Source organism: Somniosus microcephalus, unplaced genomic scaffold, assembly GCF_052327205.1.
Source record: "Somniosus microcephalus isolate GS21.2 unplaced genomic scaffold, FLI_Smic_1.0 unresolved_chr3, whole genome shotgun sequence".
Classification (NCBI taxonomy): Eukaryota; Metazoa; Chordata; class Chondrichthyes; order Squaliformes; family Somniosidae; genus Somniosus; species Somniosus microcephalus.
Genome location: NW_028225181.1, coordinates 69,692,151 through 69,711,767, shown reverse-complemented (window position 1 = coordinate 69,711,767; position 19,617 = coordinate 69,692,151). Strand labels below are relative to the sequence as shown.

Here is a 19,617-nt window from a genome sequence, read left to right as displayed (position 1 = left end):
AGGGCCTGATAATCGACATCCTAGGGTACTTAAGGAAGTAGCCCTAGAAATAGTAGATGCATTGCTGGTCATCTTCCAAAATTCGATAGACTCTGGAACAGTTCCCATGGATTGGAGGGTAGCTAATGTTACCCCACTATTCAAAAAAGGTGGTAGAGAGAAAATGGGGAATTATATCGGTCGTGGGGAAAATGTTAGAGTCCATTATAAAAGATGGAATAGCAGAGCACTTGGAAAACAGTGACAGGATCAGACAAAGTCAACATGGATTTACAAAAGGTAAATCATGCTTGACTAATCTACTGGAATTTTTTGAGGATGTAACTGGTAGAATAGATAAGGGCGAACCAGTGGATGTGGTGTATTTGGACTTTCAGAAGGCTTTCAATTAGGTACCGTATAAGAGATTAGCGTGTAAAGTTAAGGCACATGGGATTGGGGGCAAGGTAGACTTGGATAGAGAACTGGTTGGCAGACAGGAAGTAAAGAGTTGGAATAAATGGCTCTTTTTTCCGAGTGGCAGGCAGTGACTAGTGGGGTACCGCAGGGATGGGTCCTAGGACCCCAGCTATTCACAATATATATAAATGACCTAGACGAGGGAACTAGATGTAACATCTCCAAGTTTGCAGACGACACAAAGCAGGGTGGGCGTGTGTGAGGAGGATGCCGAAAAACTCCAGTATGATTTGGACAGGTTGGGTGATTAGGCAGAAGCATGGCAGATGCAGTATAATGTGGATAAATGCGAGGTTATCCACTTTGGTGGCAAAAACAGGAAGGCATATTATTATCTGAATGGCAATAGATTGGGAGAAGGGGAAGTGCAACGAGACCTGGGTGTCCTTGTGCACCAGTCGCTGAAGGTAAGCATGCAGGTGCAGCAGGCGGTTAAGAAGGCAAATGGTATGTTGGCCTTCGTAGCGAGAGGGTTTGAGTACAGGAACAAGGATGTCTTGCTGCAGTTGTACAGGGCCTTGGTGAGACCACATCGTGAGTATTGTGTGCAGTTTTGGTCGCCTTATCTGAGGAAGGATGTTCTTGCCGTGGAAGGAGTTCAATGAAGATTCACCAGGCTGATACCTGGGATGGCAGGAATGACGTATGAGGAGAGTTTGGGATGATTGGGCTTGTACTCGCTGGAGTTTAGAAGAATGAGAGGGGATCTCATTGAAACTTTTAAAATTCTGACAGGACTGGACAGACTCGATGCAGGAAGGATGTTCCTGATGGTCGGGGAGTCCAGAACCAGGGGTCACAGTCTAAGGATACGGGGTAAGCCATTTAGGACAGAAATGAGGAGGAATTTCTTCACCCAGAGAGTGGTGAACCTGTGGAATTCTCTACCACAGAAGGCAGTAGAGGCCAATTCATTAAATATATTCAAGAAGGAGTTGGATATATTTCTTAAAGCCAAAGAGATCAAGGGATATGGGGAGAAAGCAGGGACCGGGTACTGAATTTGGATGATCAGCCATGATCGCATTGAATGGCAGAGCAGGCTAGAGGGGCCGAATGGCCTACTCCTGCTCCTGTCTCCTATGTTTGTATGTTTCTATGCTTCAGTTGGAGCTGGAGTGGAGATGGAGGAGAAGCTGCTGGGTTTAACCCCCAGTACTTCTGAGCCCAGGAGTTCCCAACAATTTCCAATGTGAGACTGTCAAGGGAGGTGGATTCTAGGGGAGATTAGGTTGTTACACAAACACTGTCCGTACAATGTAAAAGAGTATTGTTTTAGGAACAAGTGTTTCTGTACAGGCTTTTAATCCAGTTTACATCTACAGATTTGTTTTAATTCATTCTTGGGATGTGGGTGTCGCTCGCAAGTGCACCAAATATTGCCAATCCCCAGTTTCCCATTGAGAAGGGGGTGGTGAGTCGCCTTCTTGAACTACTGCAGTCCGTGTGGTGAAGGTATTCCCACAATGTTGTTCGGTAAGGAGTTCCAGGATTATGACCCAGCAACGATGAATATATCTGAGTCAGGATGATGTGTGACTTGGAGGGGAACTTGGAGGTGATGGTGCTCCCATACAACAGCTGCCCTTGTCCTTCTAGGTGGTGGAGGTTGCGGGTTTTGGAGGTTCTATCAAAGTTCTGGTCGAGTTGCAGATGAATAAAGTTCCTTTCCTTCGCCCCCTCCCCCCTCTCTCTCTCCTCCCATAGAGGCCAGAGTCTTGTGTAGGCCCAGACCAGGTGGTGGATTCCCTTCCCTGAAGGACATTAGTGAACCAGTTGGGTTTTTGACAATCCGGCAGCTTTCATGGTCACTTTTTTCTAGTGCCGGCCCCACAAATGTCCAGATTCACTGAGCTCAATTTCACAACCTGCCTTTGTGGGTTGTCTCTCACGCTCCATGTTTTAAATTAATTTTACAGGGCACTGGAAGGCGAGGACTTACAGACAGGAAGCTCAAACCAAACATCACTTCAAGATCTGACAGAGTCAGTCGACTCATCGGATCTGAGTATCACCGGCCTCTGAACATGGAAGCAAAAAGCACCGTTCACAGCGGGGAGAAACCGTACACATGTTCTGTGTGTGGACGAGGCTTCAGCCAACCCTCTGGCCTATCGAGACACAAGTGCATTCACACCGGGGAGAGGCCGTTCACCTGCTCTGAGTGTGGGAAGGGATTCACTAATTCATCCAAACTGCTGATACACCAGCGTGTTCACAGCGGGGAGAGGCCGTTCACCTGCTCTGAGTGTGGGAAGGGATTCACTGAGACAGCCCGCCTGCTGAGACACCAGCGAGTTCACACTGATGAGAGACCTTTTAACTGCTCGGACTGTGGGAAGTGCTATAAAAGTCCCGAGACCCTGATACGCCATCAAAGTGTTCACACTGACGAGAGACCATTCAGGTGCTCTCACTGTGGGACTGGGTTCAGGCAGTCATCTGAGCTCACTATACACCAGCGCACTCACACTGGGGAGAGGCCATTCACCTGCTCTGAGTGTGGGAAGGGATTCACTCGCTCATCCACCCTGCTGAATCACCAGCGAGTTCACTCTGACGAGAGACCTTTTAAATGCTCGGACTGTGGGAAGTGCTTTAAAAGTTCCGGGGAACTGATGTTCCATCAACGTGTTCACACTGACGAGAGACCGTTCAGGTGCTCTCGCTGTGGGACTGGGTTCAGGCAGTCATCTGAGCTCACTGTACACCAGCGCACTCACACTGGGGAGAGGCCGTTCACCTGCTCTCACTGCGAGACTGGGTTCACTTGTTCTTCCACCCTGCGGAGACACCAGCGAGTTCACACTGGGGAGAGGCCGTTCACTTGCTCTGAGTGTGGGAAGGGATTCATTCAGTCATCCCACCTGCTGAAACACCAGCGAGTTCACAAGTGACTGCAGCGGTTGGATTCTGCTATTGTTGCTGCTGTTAATCACAACCAGGACTGAACCATGAGGGGTCAAAAACCAGGGGGCACAGATTTAAAGTAATTGTTGGAAGGTTTAGAGGAGATTTGAGGGGAAATGTCTTCACCCAGAGGTTGGTGGGGGTCTGGAACTCACTGCCTGAAAGGGTGGTAGAGGCAGAAACCCTAACCACATTTAAAGAGTACTTGGATGCGCACTTGGGATGCTTTACCCTGCAGAGCCACGGACCAAGAGCTGGGAAGTGAGATTAGGCGGGATAGCTCTTTGTTGGCTGGTGCGGACACGATGGGCTGAAATGGCCTCCTTCCGTGCCGTAACTTTCAATGATTCTAAGTGGCAATAATCGATCCTCACAGTCACATTATGATTGAATTATTATTTGTGAATGTCGCTGTATTGTACAGTTATTATTCATAGAATAGATTCATAGGGACTTACAGCACAGAAGGAGGCCATTCGGCCCATCGTGCCTGTGCCGGCTCTTTGAAAGAGTCGTCGTGTTTAGTCCCACATCCTCACTTTTTGTCCGTAACCCTGTCAGTTGCTCAAGTTCCCGTCTGTAATGAAATCTGTTTGTCTTTATCCTGTATTTCCTGTACTCATGTATATTACCCTCCCCCACACGGTGTATAGTTTCACTTCCTCTTTCCTGACTCATTCCTGTGAGCCAGTCGGTGTGTTGAGATGTAGCTCTGATCTTAGTGATTAAAAGCCAACTTGTTAAAGTCTATAACTTCTAGTTTTGTGGTTATTGAAGGCACATCACCGTCCAACTCTGCTTTACAATTATTAACGTAATCAGCTTCCACCATCTTTTCAGGTCGAGTGTTCCAGATCCCCACAACTCTGAGTGGAAACATTTCTCCTCATCTCTCCTCTAGATCTTTTGCCAATATTTTTGAATCTTTGACCTCTAGTTATTGACCCACTCACCAGAGCGAATGTCTCTTTCCCAATTTATTCTATCAAAATCGCTCACCACCTTGAAAACCTCTAATAAATCGCCTCTGAACCTTCTCTGTTCCAAGGAGGACAGTCCGAACTTAGAACATAAGAAGTAGGAGCAGGAGTCGGCCATACGGCCCCTCGGGCCTGCTCCACCATTCAATAGGATCATGGCTGATCCAAACCTAGACTCACGTCCACATCCCTGCCCGCTCCCCGTAACCCCTAATTCCCTTATCAGCTAGGAAACTGTCTATCTCCGTTTTAAATTTATTTAATGTCGCAGCTTCCACAACTCTGAGGTAGCAAATTCCATAGATTTACTACCCTCTGAGTGAAGAAGTTTCTCCTCATCTCAGTTTTGAAAGGGCAGCCCCTTATTCTAAGATTATGCCCCCTAGTTCTAGTCTCACCCATCAGTGGAAACATCCTCCCCGCATCCACCCGATCAAGCCCCCTCACAATCTTATATGTTTTGATAAGATCGCCTCTCATTCTTCTGAATTCCAATGAGTAGAGGCCCAACCTACTCAACCTTTCCTCATACGTCAACCCCCTCATCTTCGGAATCAACCAAGTGAACTTTCTCTGAACTGCCTCGAGAGCAAGTATATCTTTTAAATATGGAAACCAAAACTGTACGCAGTATTCCAGGTGTGGCCTCACCAGTCTGCCAATATGCTTCTATTATGATCTCTTGATCTGTGGCCATAAAAACCTTCAGTCTCAGCCCTTATTATAGAATAATGGATGGAGTATATTCTTTGTGGCTTACACAATACTGCCTGAGCAATTTGGACTTCTGCTTAAAGCCCAAATCATAAGGCAGTAGAATGTACCAGGACAACCCTACCGGATTATTAATTTCAATTAATTTTATTACTTTTCCAACCTCTCCTCATAACTGAAGCCCCTCATCCCGGGTAACATCCTGGTAAACCTCCTCTGGCCCCTTTCTAAGGCCTTTACACCTTTCCTCAAGTGTGGGGCCCAGACTTGTCCACAACACTCCAGCTGAGGCCTAATCTGTGATTTATGAAGTTCCAGCATCATCTCTTTGCTTTTATATTCTACTATTCCTCTGTTTATAAAGCCAAGTAACCAGTTATTGGTTGTTTAATATCTGTGGGGCACTTGCCATCATGGGTTTTGCTCCTGTCTGGTGTCACTGGGGCAACTCAGAGTCACCCCTACAGGTGGTGAAAAATGGCCCAATCTCAATCGGATGACAAAGATGAGGAGAAATGTTTTCACTCAGAGAGTTGTTGGGATCTGGAACGCTCAGGGAGTGGGTTAATGAACCCCGGGATCCCTGATAGCCAGCCAGGATCTTGTGCTGCTGCTGTGCCAGAAGAGAGGAGAGGAGAGGAGAGGTCTCTCTCTCTCTGTGCCCAGGAGGAGAGAGCACATCTGTTGCTGCTGCAGCTACTATTGGGGTGCCAGAGGAGAGGAGAGGAGAGACCAGGAGACCAGACCAGAGCTAACAACAAAGGGAAGCCATCCCATCATTGTTTCCCCAACTGGTCTCCATTACAGGAGAGGGAGAGAGGGGAGATAAACGAACATCCTACATCTGTTCAGAAGGAGGGACAGCCATTGGAAAACTTCTACAGGTGGGTGTCTCATGGGGCACTCTCATAAAGACTTCGTATTTAAGTGGGGGGGAAGGAAAGAAGGAGGAGAAGAAAACATCTAGGGGTGTGTGTGAGTGTCTTGTAAAAACTAGGCCACACACACCACTAGCAAACATCCCTCCCTATTGCTTGACCTGGGACAGCTGGAGCTGCCCAGGCGAAGTCATCATTTAATTATCACGTCGTTAAGACCTGGTGGTGGACAGAGCCTGGGCATCTCCAGCTTTATTTTCCCAGGTGAAGACATCTTCTCCCCCCACAAGAAGACCATCAATAGAGATTATTTTTCAGAGAGTGCACCCCTGCGAGCACCCACCCACCATCTTGAGTGGAGACCCAGCCCCTGCGGTCTCCCTCCTTCCCACCCCCCTTTCTCTCTCTCTTTGCCTCTCTCTAAAGAGGCACCTCATATCCATTAATTGCCCATTGAGCAGAGGGGAGAAGGCCCCTCTCCCAATTTAATCAACAAGGGGAGAGGTGTGCCTTCACTTTTAAAGCTCCCTCTGCTCAGGGAAAACAACCACTGAGGCCATTAACATCACCAGGCCTGTGACTTGGGGTGGGTGTAGCCCTTTATAATAAGCACCCCACGATGGTGACCACATCATCGCCAGTGACGGGGCCAGCAAGGTCATATGCAAGTGTGGCAGCCATGGCCAAGGCTGCTCCTGCTGCTTCTGCTGCCCCGTCAACTTTCCGCCTTCACACTAAAAAACATGGGGTGAAGAGCTACACTCACCCCAACATGACTATCGAAGCATGCGTGAAGGCCACGGCTGAGGTTGTCGGCCCTTCAGCCATCATCGTCGCCTCGAAAATGTATGACAAGGCTGTGTTCTTCCTGGGGTCGGAGCGGGCGGTGTCCCTGGCCGTAACCAAGGGGCTCACCGTGGGCGGGACCATCCTGCCGGTGGATCCTCTCAAGGCCACCATGCAGAGGATCCTCTTATCAAATGTCCCGCCCTTTGTTTCGGCTGAGCAGCTCCTCCTCCCCCACCTACGTCAACTGGGGGAGGTGAGGTCGGGGATCACACCGATCCCGCTCGGATGCAGGGAGGCCAGCCTCCGGCACGTCTTCTCCTTCCGGTGCCAGCTTTTTATTCAGCTGGCGCGGGAGGAGGACACCGAGGGCACTTTTATTGTGTGCCACGAGGGGGCTGCCCTCCGCGTCTTTTGGACGTCGGACGGTGTGCGGTGCCATGCCTGTAAGGAGGTGGGGCACGTACGAAAGAACTGCCCCACCTCCAAGACCACCAGAACATCTGAGGCGGCCAAGGCTGGCGCCGTCGCCGCTCTCCACCCCCCCCCCGATTCTGTCCGCACGTCCTCAACATCTGATGCGCGGTCGACATCAGAGGCCAACACCATCATGGCCTCCGGCGGGGTGGAGGGAGACTGTCCGCACGGAGGGAAGGTGCAGAAGAAGATGAAACACCTTAGGGCAGGTCTCCTCGGTGAGCACGCGGATACGGACGATCTGCTGGAACTTATGCCCACATAACTTGCCCTGGTGGCGGCGGAGTTTCGGAGTTTGGGGGGGCCTCGTGCCCGGGTCCGCGATCGCAACTGCTGAGGCGGAAGAATTAAGACCTGCGACCGGGCTCGGGCTCGAGGGACCCGAGCAACCCGCTCGACGGGAGGGAGCGGAGGAGGAGGCCCTGGTAGGTATGGAGGTCTCCCAGCCTTCGTGTCCCTCCATAACAAAAAGGTGGCGCGATCCCTGCGAGAGGAGCAGGACCATGAGAGACAATGTCCCTCCTCGCGGAGGGAATCGTCACCCGCCATGGGTGCTGCGCCCCCCCCTACTATTACCGTCATCTGTATTCAGCAGGAGTTGCCTGTCCCTCGGGAGGGTACGACAGATGAGTCTGTCCCGCCTGCGACTCCTGGGGATGGGGAAGAGACCCTGCGCATGGGGGGGACCGCGGATCTACCCGCGGAGGAAATAACAAAAGAACCGTTACATCTCGCCATGTCGGGCGCCCTGGAGACTGGGGTTGGTGAGGCCAGTGAGGCTGGGCTCGCCAGGACAGTCCTGACCATTCCCAGGCGCTGCTCGACGTGGCCAAGGAATGTATTCAAGCTCCCCAGTCTGCTGGGTCAGTGGCTGATGGTGGTGAGGGGGAAGACCCCCTGACTCTGCCTCCGATGCTGTCGCCGGGGGTGTTGGGGGAAATGGGGATAGTGTTCTCCCCAGTTTCCCCATGCACCCCGGTGCCTGGGGCTGAGGGGGGCCATGAACCGCTGCCGCCTCCTGACCCGGCACCTCCGGAGGAGCCCAGGGAGGAATCCTCTGCCACCGATCCTGGGGGTGGGATCGAGACAGAGGCGGGGCTGGCTGATAACGACCTCCCGGAGGAGGAAGGGAACCCGGTGGAGAGCACCAAGGATGAGTCAGACTCCGTCACCAGTGAGGCGGTGAATACCCTCATGTCCCCACCTCCGAGTCCCCCCTCATCCCCGTTGTGGAACTCCAGGACTTTCTGGCTGCGTGCTGGGGTCACCCTGGCAAAATCCGGCTGGCCCTAGACAGATGGTCAGATCTGGTGCTGCTCGTTGGCTCCGTCCGTGCCGCTGTCAAATCCATGGGCGTGGACGGGGGTGCGGGGCTGCGCGAGCAGCGTCAGATCAACAAGTTCCTCGCTGGGCTGCTGAGGGAGTGGCGGTCGACAAGCAGCCGCTCTCCCTCCTCCCATTAGGTTAAGTAGAGGTTGCGCTATGCTCTTGTCATGAAGATAACCATAGCCAGCCTCAACATCAATGGCAGCAGAGATGCACGCCGTAGATTTAATAACTTCTCGGTCCTCCGGGACGGGAGGTATGCGGTGTGCTTCCTGCAAGAAACCCACATCGTTCTGGAGGATGAGGCCACGTGGCTCCTGGAGTGGCAAGGAGGGGTCAGCATGAGTCATCTCTCCAACTATTCCAGCGGGGTGGCTATCTTGCTGGCCCTGTATTTTCAGCCGGAGATCTTGGGGGTCAAGGAGCACGTGCCGGGCCGCTTGCTCCAGGTCACTGTTTGCCTGGGGGGCATGCCACTCCATCTAGTGAACGTGTACGCCCCCGCGGCCAGTGCGCAGCAAGTGCACTTCTTTGAAGAAGTGTCCGCTCTTCTGGGCTCCATCGACGTCGGCGAGTGCGTCATCCTCGGGGGGCATTTTAATTGCACCCTCGAGGCGAGGGACTGTTCGGGTCCCCCGTACGGCCTGGCAGCGATGGAGAAGTTGAGGGACCTGGTCGGGTCCTTCGACTTGGTGGACGTCTGGTGAAATCTCCATCCTGACTCCAGCGCCTTCACTTACGTGAGGTCTGGAGGAGGATGGTCCAGAATCGACCGGCTTTACATTTCCCAGGCATACGTCTCCTGCGTTCCGGCGGCTTCTATGCGGCTGGTGCCAGGCATGGACCACCACCTGGTGTGGGCAGAGCTCGTTCCGTTACGCGAACGGGGGTGCCCGCGTACTGGCATTTTAGCAACCTGCTGCTGCAGGATGAGTGGTTCCAGGATTTGTTTCGTCGGTTCTGGGCCGACTGGAGAAGGAAGCGGAGGGGCTTCCCCTCCTTGAGGCTATGGTGGGACGTGGGCAAGGCTCACGTCCATCTCTTCTGTCAGGAGTACGCGAAGGGGTCGACCAAGAGGCGGGAGGCCCAGGTCGGGCGATTGGAGAGGGAGGTGCTCGACCTGGAGTCCCGTCTCGGTCAAGTCGTCAATGACCTGGCCCTACGGAAGGTGTACGAAGAGAAGAAGGGCATGCTGAAGGACCTACAGCTCATTGGGTCCCGAGGTACGTATGTGAGGTCGCGGATCCAGATCTCCGGGACCTGGACCGCGGCTCCCCCTTCTTCTACTCGTTGGAAAAAAGACGGGGGTCTGTAAGCAGCTCTTGGGGCTGCTGGCCGACGACGGATCTCTGGTCTCAGATCCGGAGGGGATCAGCGTGGAGACCCGGGCCTATTACGGGGCTCTGTTCTCTCTGGATCTGTCCAGCGATGATGTGCACAGAGTTTTGTGGGAGGTCCTGTTGATGGTCGGTCCGGAGGGCGCCGAAAAATAGGACGCTCCGCTAAGCTTGGTGGAGCTGACTGGTGCCCTCAGCCAGCTCTCGAGGGGAAAGTCCAGTTCCAGAGGGCATTCTGGGACGTCCTGGTGTTGACGACACGCGGGTCCTGCGGGAAAGTCTGGTGACTGGGGAGATGCCCCTCTTGTGGTGCAGGGCAGTCATTGTCCTGCTGCCTAAGAGGGGCGATCTCTGCCTTTTAAAAAATTGATGCCCGGTCTCCCTCCTTACCACGGATTATAACATTTTTGCCAAGGCCATGTCTGCCCGTCATGGCACCGTGCTGGCCCACATAATCCACCCCGATCAGTCCTACACGGTCCCGGGCCAGACTATCCACGATAACATCCATCTGGCCCGGGACCTGGTCCACCATTCCCAGAGGGCTGGTCTGTCGGTCACCTTCCTTTCCCTGGATCAGGAGAAGGCGTTCGACAGGGTGGATCATGAGTATCTCTTCAGGACTCTGCGCGCATTCGGGTTCGGGACGCATTTCGTCACCCAGATCCGACTTCTGTATGCCGCCGCGGAGTGTCTGATAAAAGTTAACGTGTCTTTGATGGCGCCCCTTTGCTTCGGGAGGGTGGTGCGTCAGGGATGCCCCATGTCCGGTCAGTTATATGCCGTCTGCGTGGAGCCTTTCCTGCGCCTCTTGCAAAAGAGGTTGACGGGACTGGCTCTGCAAGGGCAGGCGTGCAAGTTGTCCTCTTGGCTTACCCCGATGACGTGCTCCTCATGGTCACGGATCCCGCTGACTTGCGGAGGATGTGAGAATGCCAGCAGATTTACTCGGACGCATCCTCCGCCAGGATCAACTGGGAGAAATGTTCTGGACTCCTGGTGGGCCAGTGGCGGGTGGATTCACTGCTGGAGGAGTTCAGACCCTTCACCACGCACCTGCTCTACTTGGGAGTCTACCTCAGCCCCACCGAGGATGCCTGGCCGGCGAACTGGCAAGAGCTGGAGCCCAAAGTCACCACTCGCCTAGGACGCTGGACAGGACTGCTCCAAGTGTTGTCCTACAGGGGTTGAGCGCTGGTCATAAACCAGCTGGTGGCCGCCATGTTGTGGTACCGGTTGGTCACTTTGATCCCGCCCCCTGCGTTTGTCGCCAAGATGCAGAAGAAGCTCATTGACTTCTTCTGGGACAAAGGGAAGCACTGGGTCTCTGCCGCGGTTCTGAGTCTCCCGCTTAGGGAGGGCGGTCAGGCGCTGGTGTGCCTTCGCACCCGGGCGGCGACTTTCCATCTTCGGACCCTGCAGAGATACCTGTACGTCGAGAATCCTCCTCGATGGTGTGTGCTGGCGACGTATTTCTTCCGCCAGCTGCATGGCCTCAACTATGATACGCAGCTCCTGTTTGTGGAATTGGGCCGTATGCGTGCCTACCTGCGGGAGTTGCCTGTCTTCTACCAGGAACTGCTATGGGTCTGGAACAGCATCGCCTCCAAGCAGAGTTCTCCCCCATCAGGAGTGGCGGCTCTCCTTCAGGAGCCGCTGCTCAGGAATCCGCACCTCCGTGACCGCTGGATCGGGCGGCTGGCGGAGGGCAGGGCTGTGCCTGGTAAGGTGACCAGGGTCGGGGACCTGCTTGATGGCGGAGGAGCGGGTTGGATGGTGCCGGAGGAGCTGGCACAGCGCCTGTCCTGGGCCAATGTCCGGATCGCGGCCAAAGCCATCGAGACGCTGAAAGCGGCACTGGGCCCCGACTCCAATAGGTATATCGAGGAGGCTCAGGCACGCGGGGCGATCCCGTCCGAACTGACCCCTGTTCGGATGGAATTCCTCATCGGCACACAGCCCTGAAACCCCTCTCGGGAACCGGTGCCTCACAACTTGAGCCGTCTCGGGGAAATGCCCTCCGTGCCGTTTAGTTCTGCGCGGAGGGGTTTCCTGTACGGGCTGCTCCTGCACACTCTCCACTTTGTCATCTTCGCCTGCTGTCCGGATACGCCTTGGCGTGCCATCTTGCCATCCGGTGGAGGCGGAGGTCCCCAATGGGGGGCGCTCTATGCGGGAGTCCTCCCTTTATCTATTGGGGACTTGGCCTGGAGGGTGTTGCATGGAGCAGTCCCGTGCAATAAGATTTTAGATAAGTTCACGGACTCCCAGGCCTCTTGCTATATTTGCGGCCGAGAGGAGTCCGTGTTCCATGTTTATGTGGAATGTGAGAGGTTGCAGCCCCTGTTCAATTTTTTGAAGGGGCAGCTCCTCGATTTTTGGCTGCACTTCAGTCCCACGCCCCGGATCTATGGCCACCCTGTTCGGAGGAGAGAGGGCGGGTCGGGGGACCTCCTTGTTGGACTGTTCCTGGGCCTGGCAAAGATGGCCATAAACAGATCCAGGTAGCGGGTGGTTGAGGGGGTTGTTCGGCCCAGTTGCCTGCCTCTCTTCCGCGACTATGTTCATGCCCGGGTGGCCCTGGAGATGGAGCACGCGATGTCTGCCGGCATGCTTGAGGCCTTCCAAGACTGGTGGGTGCCACGGGGACTGGAGGGCATCATCACCCTGGCCAATGTGATTGTAATTTAATTTGATAAGTTTTTAAAAATAATCCAGTGTTTTTAAGCTTCTTTACAGTCCACTTGTTCGGTCGGGAGAGTGAGAGACTCCGCTCAGCGATGCAGAGAGCCCTGCAGATGGAGAAGAATGTCGACCAGTGTCTGCTGGATCTGCACAAACTCTCCACTGGGAGCACTGACCCTCAACTGTGTGAATTCCTGGAGACCCACTATCTGGATGATCAAGTGAAGATGATCAAGAAGCTTGGAGATCACATCATTAACTTGAAGAGACGGGGACCCCTGCCTTGTAGGCATGAGGCCTTGTGCCTTTGTATGTACAAAGAGCCGAGACTTGAGCTCTGTGAATGTCATTAAAAATAATAATTATATAAATAATTAAATAAACTGAGGGTAGGCTGCGCCGCAGGGTTTATTAAGTTGGAGAACGGTCTCAAGCCCGAATGAGATCCAGCGGCCGAATGTGTTCCACCGGATGGCAGCGGTGAGGCTTTTTCTCGGTGACAGGCCCGGGTTACACTCCGCCATCTTGGTGCAGGAAAGACAGACCGGTTCTACCTGCAGCAGGGCGCATGTGTGGCCATCTTGGTACAGGAACAAAGAGTGGGCAGGGCTTCAGGGTCCCAGTGACCAAGAGGGACAATCATTGACTCATTAAGTTTATTCTCACTCTGCACACAGCGGGTGGAGACCTGAAGGTTTCAGGGTCCCAGTGACCAGGACAGACAATCATTGACTCATTGATTTTATTCTCACTCTGCACACAGCGGGTGTAGAACTGAACCCAACCAGAGTAGAGGGAGGGGGAAAACTGGGAGTGGAGGAAAGAAATGTTGGAGATGGTGCGATGGGTTTGGATTTCAGCACAGGGAGGAGGGAGAGTGTGTGGGACGGGGATTTACAGCTTTGCGGTTGAAATGTGTTATTTTGGTCATATTTCTAGATTTGCCATTTTCTGCCCACAGGGCAATCACAGTGCACTGACCAACACCTCAGCTTGTCAGAATAGGGCAGGTGGAACGGAGCCAGAGGCAGCTCTGGGACTTCATCTTCTGAGCATTAGGTTGGGAAAGAAGAATTCCATTGTTTATTGGGCCCTGGCGATCACTGCCCTCCCTCCCACAATTTTAATATTTTGATGCATGTCTATTTATATACTAGGAATGTTTTAATTACTTTCAGAGCAAAATGCATTTATTATTAAACCTTCACAGAAACAACTGTGGTAACAATTGAATAAAACTCAGAGAGTTGTCGGGATCTGGAACGCTCGACCTGAAAAGGTCATGAGCTGATTCCATCAATGATTTTAAAGGGAGTTGGGGGGGTACTTGAGGATGAGGATCTTACAGGGTTACGGACAACAAGCAGGGATGTGGGACTAAGCACGAGTGCTCTTTCTAAGAGACAGCACAGGCACGATGGGCTGAATGGCCTCCTTCGTGCTGTACTTTTCAATAATTCTGTGGAAACTAACAGAACCAAACAAAGAAATGATCTTCCTTGGTTATTGATCATTTCACTAAATTTCAACAGAGTTCTCTATACACCAACAACAACTTACCTTTATATAGAGCTTTTAAAACATCTCAAGGCACTTTACAGTAGGGTAATAAGACAATAATCGACACACATACTTTGTTTGTGGTCCAGTGCACTGACACAAAGTTCCTTCACAACTGTAACAATTTTATTGCAGTTGCTGTGAAGGCTGCGCTCGCTCTGCTCGTACACCTGGTCTCCAAAGGAGGCAAAACAGGACTAATGCTGCCGAGCTCAGCTCTTTTTGATCAGAAAATATCAACTGTTACGCCTCGCCAGGAACTGCACAAAAGAGGCAGCAGTGCTGATTGGCTGCCCAGGAAAGTTCTATTTAGATTAAACGCCTTCACCCAGAGGGTGCTGAGAATGTGGAACTTGCTGCCACAGGGAGCAGTTGAGGCAAAGAGCATGGATGTATTTAAGGGGAAGCTGGATAAACACATGGGAGAAAGGAATAGAAGGAGATGCTGATAGGGTGAGATGAAGAGAGATGGGAGGAGGCTCGTGTGGAGCATAAACACCACATGGACCACTTGGGCCGATTGGCCTGTTTCTGTGCTGTACAATCTGTGTAATTCTATGTAATAAGAGAGGAGAGAATGTTCCATAGAAACTAGAATTATCTGTTCCGAATTTTAATCCTGAACTTACAGTGATGTCTTTTGTAAACTGCTTTTACAGGGAAATATCATTGGCCTTTGCATGTGGAAGGAGAAATGTTTGCCTGTTCTGTCTGTGGGAAAAGATTTCAAAGATCGGTGTGAGTGGAAAAGCAACGAGACACAAACACCCGAGTGAGAGTGTTTCAGTGCACTGAATGTGGAAAGAGCTTTAACCAGTTACACAGTCTGAAAAAACATCGCACCGTTCACAGCGGGGAGAAACCGTACACGTGTTGTGTGTGTGGATGAGGCTTCAACCGATTGTCCTACCTGGAGAGACACAAGGACACCCACACCACGGAGAAACTGTGGGAATGTGGGGACTGTGGGAAGGGATTTAGCTCCCCGTCCCGGCTGGAAACTCATCGATGCTGTCACACCGGGGAGAGACTGTTCACCTGCTCCAAGTGTGGGAAGGGATTTAGTCAGTCATCCCACCTTCTGACACACCAGCGACTTCACACTGAGGAGAGACCATTCAGTTGCTCTCACTGTGGGAAGAGATTCAGGCAGTCATCTCACCTCATTGATACACCAGTGCATTCACACTGGGGAGAGACCGTTCCCCTGCCCTGTGTGTGAGAAAGGATTCACTAATTCATCCACCCTGCTGATACACCAGCACATTCACACTGCAGAGAGGCCATTCACCTGCCCCGTGTGAGAGAAGGGATTCACTAATTCATCCACCCTGCTGATACACCAGCGCATTCACAATGCATAGAGGCCATTCACCTGCCCCGTGTGTGAGAAGGGATTCACTAATTCCTCTGACCTTCTGAGACACCAGCGCATTCACACTGGGGAGAGGCCATTCACCTGCTCCGTGTGTGGGAAGGGATTCAATCAGTCATACAACCTGCTGACACACCAGCGAGCTCACACTGGGGTGAGGCCGTTCACCTGCTCCGTGTGTGGGAAGAGAATCACTCAGTCATCCAACCTGCTGACACACCAGCGAGTTCACACCGGGGAGAGGCCGTTCACCTGCTCAGTGTGTGAGAAGGGATTCAATCAGTCAGCCAACCTGCTGAGACACCAGCAAGTTCACAAGTGACTGCAGAGGTTCGATTCTGCTGTTATTGCTGCTGTTAATCACATCCAGGACTGAACCATGTTCATTCTGACAGTTGGGGTTTGTTTCTGCTGATGTTAATAACCCCTATAACTGGGCTGGATTTTAATATTCTGGATATATAGCTGATTGAGTTGTCGGGGCTGCAGTGTCCCTTTAAGTACTGCTGTCTGATCTTTCCCCTTAATTTCTGATGAGTGTTCCTGAAATATTTTACAATAAAATTATGAACTTTTACTTCAATCATATATTAATCTTTGCTATAAAATCTACAATTCATTGTCTGAAACATTCCATTAATCCTCGCTGACAACTCTTACTGACTTGCACATTACACACAGTGGCACCTCCATTATCCACCAGAAAGAAGGGGAATGGGAATTGGTGGAGAATCGAGAGTCCCAAAATGTTGCCCCTCCCATCTGGTACAGCAATCCCCTCAGCACGGGAATGGAGACAAGTCCAGTTATTATGACGGGATGAGTTCAAGGTATTTACTCAGACGGGCGGAAGGTGGGAAGTGGTGTTCCACGGGGATTGGTGCTGGGACCACGGTTGTTCACCATTTACATAAATGATTTGGACTTGGGAATCAGAAGTACAATTTCAAAATTTGCTGATGACACTAAATTGGGGGGTGTAGTTAATACTGAGGAAGACTGCGGTAGCATCCTTGTAGAATTATTCAGTTGTGTTCAGTAAATAACACCATTTTTTAATTTGCTTTGACTGATCACATCACTATATAGTTATGTGAAAAACAGAAATCATTAAAAGCTCCCAATTTCAGAATTGTTAGATTCAAACTCAACTTCTTCCAAGTACAATCTAACATTTCAAACATTGTAATGGATGTAGGCGAGATATTAGGACTGTTGTCTAACACAATCCAAACACAGTGACACACAGACAGATGGGCAGGTGTAGCTTCACAGCGAATCCTTTCAAGCCTCACTAAAAAGTGGCAGACTGGCAATCCACTGTTCACTAATGGAGTTGTGATCTTTGTAAATTAAGAAATGGAAATGTGTCAAAGAGTTGATTAACAGAGTGAGGCATCATCTTCCTTTGATTTCTATTTCTGACACCAGGCAACAGAAAAAGGTCATTACAACACGACAGAAACAGACTCTTCAGGTGTGAGACATCAGACTTCAGAACAACACGTCTGCCAGCTCTGGCCACTAACCCCAGTACAGTCAACCTTTCAGCAGCTGCAGCCCTGATTAAATAACTAGTAGTTTAACATGTCTAGTAGAGCTTTTGTATCAAAATAGAAGAAATGTATTTGTGACACACACACAATTAATAAATCACAATGTGATTGTGAGGATCGATTATCGCCTCTTCATACCTTCCGTGTCCACCGGTCGAGGAAGGTATCAAGTGAACCGGTGGACACCGCCTGCTCCCTCTCCAGGGCCACCCGGGCACGGACAAGACCATGGGAGAGAGGCAGGCAGCCAGAGTGACCCCCCATGGGACCCGCCCATCCTGGGCCTACAAATTGCTGTTTTCGCCAGGCCCAAGAGCAGGTCCAGGAGAAGATCCTCCCACTTACCCACCCCCCTCCGCACCGGGCGGCCAAAGATTAGGAGCGTGGGGCTAAAGTGTAACCAAGAGTTGAGGAGCAGCCCCTTCAGGGAACTACACAGGGGCTGTAACCTCTCACACTGAATATATACACGGCCCGTGGACTCCTCTAGGCCGCAAAAAACACATCTGGCCTTGGAGTCCGGAAAGGAGCTTAAAATCTGTTGCACACGACAGCTCCCTGCAACAGTCTCCACCCCAGATCCCCAATGGTGCTGGGAAGGACTCCCGCATAGAGAGCCCTCCATTGGGGAACCGCGCCTCCGTCAGACAGCAAGATGACCCGCCAGTCTGATTGAGATTGGGCAATAAACAAAATTAATCAATAAATGACACAGAAACCCCAGTCCCCGGATCCTCAGCCCTGGTGTGAAGTACGCTGGCCACCAATTTTCGGTTACTAGCTCGCACCTCAGGCCCCGCCCAGTCTGGTTTAATTACTAAATGTTTTCTAACTCGGGTTCAGGCCTGTCATTCTGAGGGAAACAAGGCCTCATTTATTGCTGTGTCCCACCTGAGCGGCTGTTAATGGCTTTAATAAACTGGCAGCAAGGTTTTTTTTAAAGGTGGAAAGAGGTGAAAAACGTCACTAGTGATGCCTCAAAACTCACGGACTGAGAAATTCACTTCATCGGCGCCCCTGCCACAGGGCTCAATATTCATCCCCTCCACCACTGGTGCACTGTGTCTGCAGTATGTACGGTCTACAAGATGACCACGGTCAGGCCGTGTGGAGTCAAGGGCCAGGCAGCAGAATGGATGGAAAGATCGCTACAAACTTCCCTTAACTCCAACCCTCTGATTTCTGCTTCGTAGCCAGCTTTCCATCCATTCTGCTGCCTGGCCCTTCCCTCCACACAGCCTGACCTTGGTCATCTTGTCGATCTTACATACTGTTATGGAGCAAGCTGGTCACAAAACAGAAAAGAGAAAGTAGGGGTTAAGAATAGCTACTCAGACTGGCAAAAGGTGGGAAGTGGTGTTCCACAGGGATCGGCGCTGGGATCACTATTGTTCACCATTTACATAAACGATTTGGACGTGTGAATCAGAAGAACAATTTCAAAGTTTGTCGATAACACCAAATTGGGAGGTAGAGTTAATACTGAGGAAGGCAAAATGCAAGAAGACATTAATAAATTTCAGAATGGGTGTGTAATTGGCAAATGAATTTCACTGTAGATCAGTGTGAGGGGCTGTGTTAATGAATTTCACTATAGATCAGTGTGAGGTGGTGTGTTAATGAATTTCACTATAGATCAGTGTGAGGTGGTGTGTTAATGAATGTCACAATAGATCAGTGTGAGGTGGTGTGTTAATGAATGTCACTGTAGATCAGTGTGAGGTGGTGTTAATGAATTTCACTGTAGGTCAGTGTGAGGTTGTGTGTTTTGGTGGGAAGAATAAGGAGGCCACTCACTACTTGGACAAGGGGGTGAAATTGGGTTGCTTTGTGCCTCCCGCGATATTCAGCAGGAGGTTAGCGGCGTAGGTAGTCGGTAGCTCCCCGCGGCACTGCACCGCCGGCAATGACATCATCGCCAAGCGCAGCACCCCGGCTGCAACCTTGGGCTACGACCCCTGACCTATCACCGGGTGATATGTCCGACAGGGTCAGGGGTCGTTTCTGCAGCCGCGGCGATGCCACTTAAAGGGCAGGTGTCGTGCGGCAACTTTTTATTTTGGCTGAATGCCAGCACCTGCCCCCTTCCCCTTTCTTCTTCGGGGTGTCGGCCACAATCGCACAGCCCGGCGCTCCTCTTGATCCGACACCCCACTCCCCGGTGGTCCAGCAGGGCCCAGGTGTGCGCAGTGCTGCGCCCCTCCCCTTTAATCAGGGAGGGAGGTCTGCTATGGCATGGTGCTATGTGCTGACGGGCATGGCGCTGTGACATGAAGCGCCGTGAAATTCACTGTTAGCGCCTCAAGAGGGAGGGGAGCGCTTCCAGTAGCACCTTGCCTCCTGCCTGGGGCGCTGCCACTGAATTTAATGCACAGGGGCGCTAACCTTTTCAGGGCGCTAAAATTAGCCCCAGTGACGTTAGCGACCCAAAGAGGGCATCACCGAATTTCCCCCTAAGAGTCTAAATGGGCTGGAGGAACAGAGGGATCCAGGGATACAGATACACAAATCAGTAAAAGTAGCAACACAGGTTAATAAGGCCATTAAAATAAAAGCACTGGGGTACATTCCTAA

The 19,617-nt window shown here is 51.6% G+C and overlaps 1 protein-coding gene across 1 annotated transcript in view; it reads left to right on the top strand.

The window, feature by feature from the left end:
- LOC147091908 (uncharacterized) overlaps positions 1–4,122 on the top strand; it is a 50,650-nt gene extending 46,528 nt beyond the window's left edge. The window contains exon 3 of the mRNA XM_085976635.1: positions 2,325–4,122. Within this exon, the coding sequence (XP_085832761.1) occupies positions 2,325–3,356 (1,032 nt within the window). The 3' untranslated portion in view covers positions 3,357–4,122. The remainder of the gene's footprint in view (positions 1–2,324) is intronic.
- Positions 4,123–19,617: the final 15,495 nt, after the last annotated feature.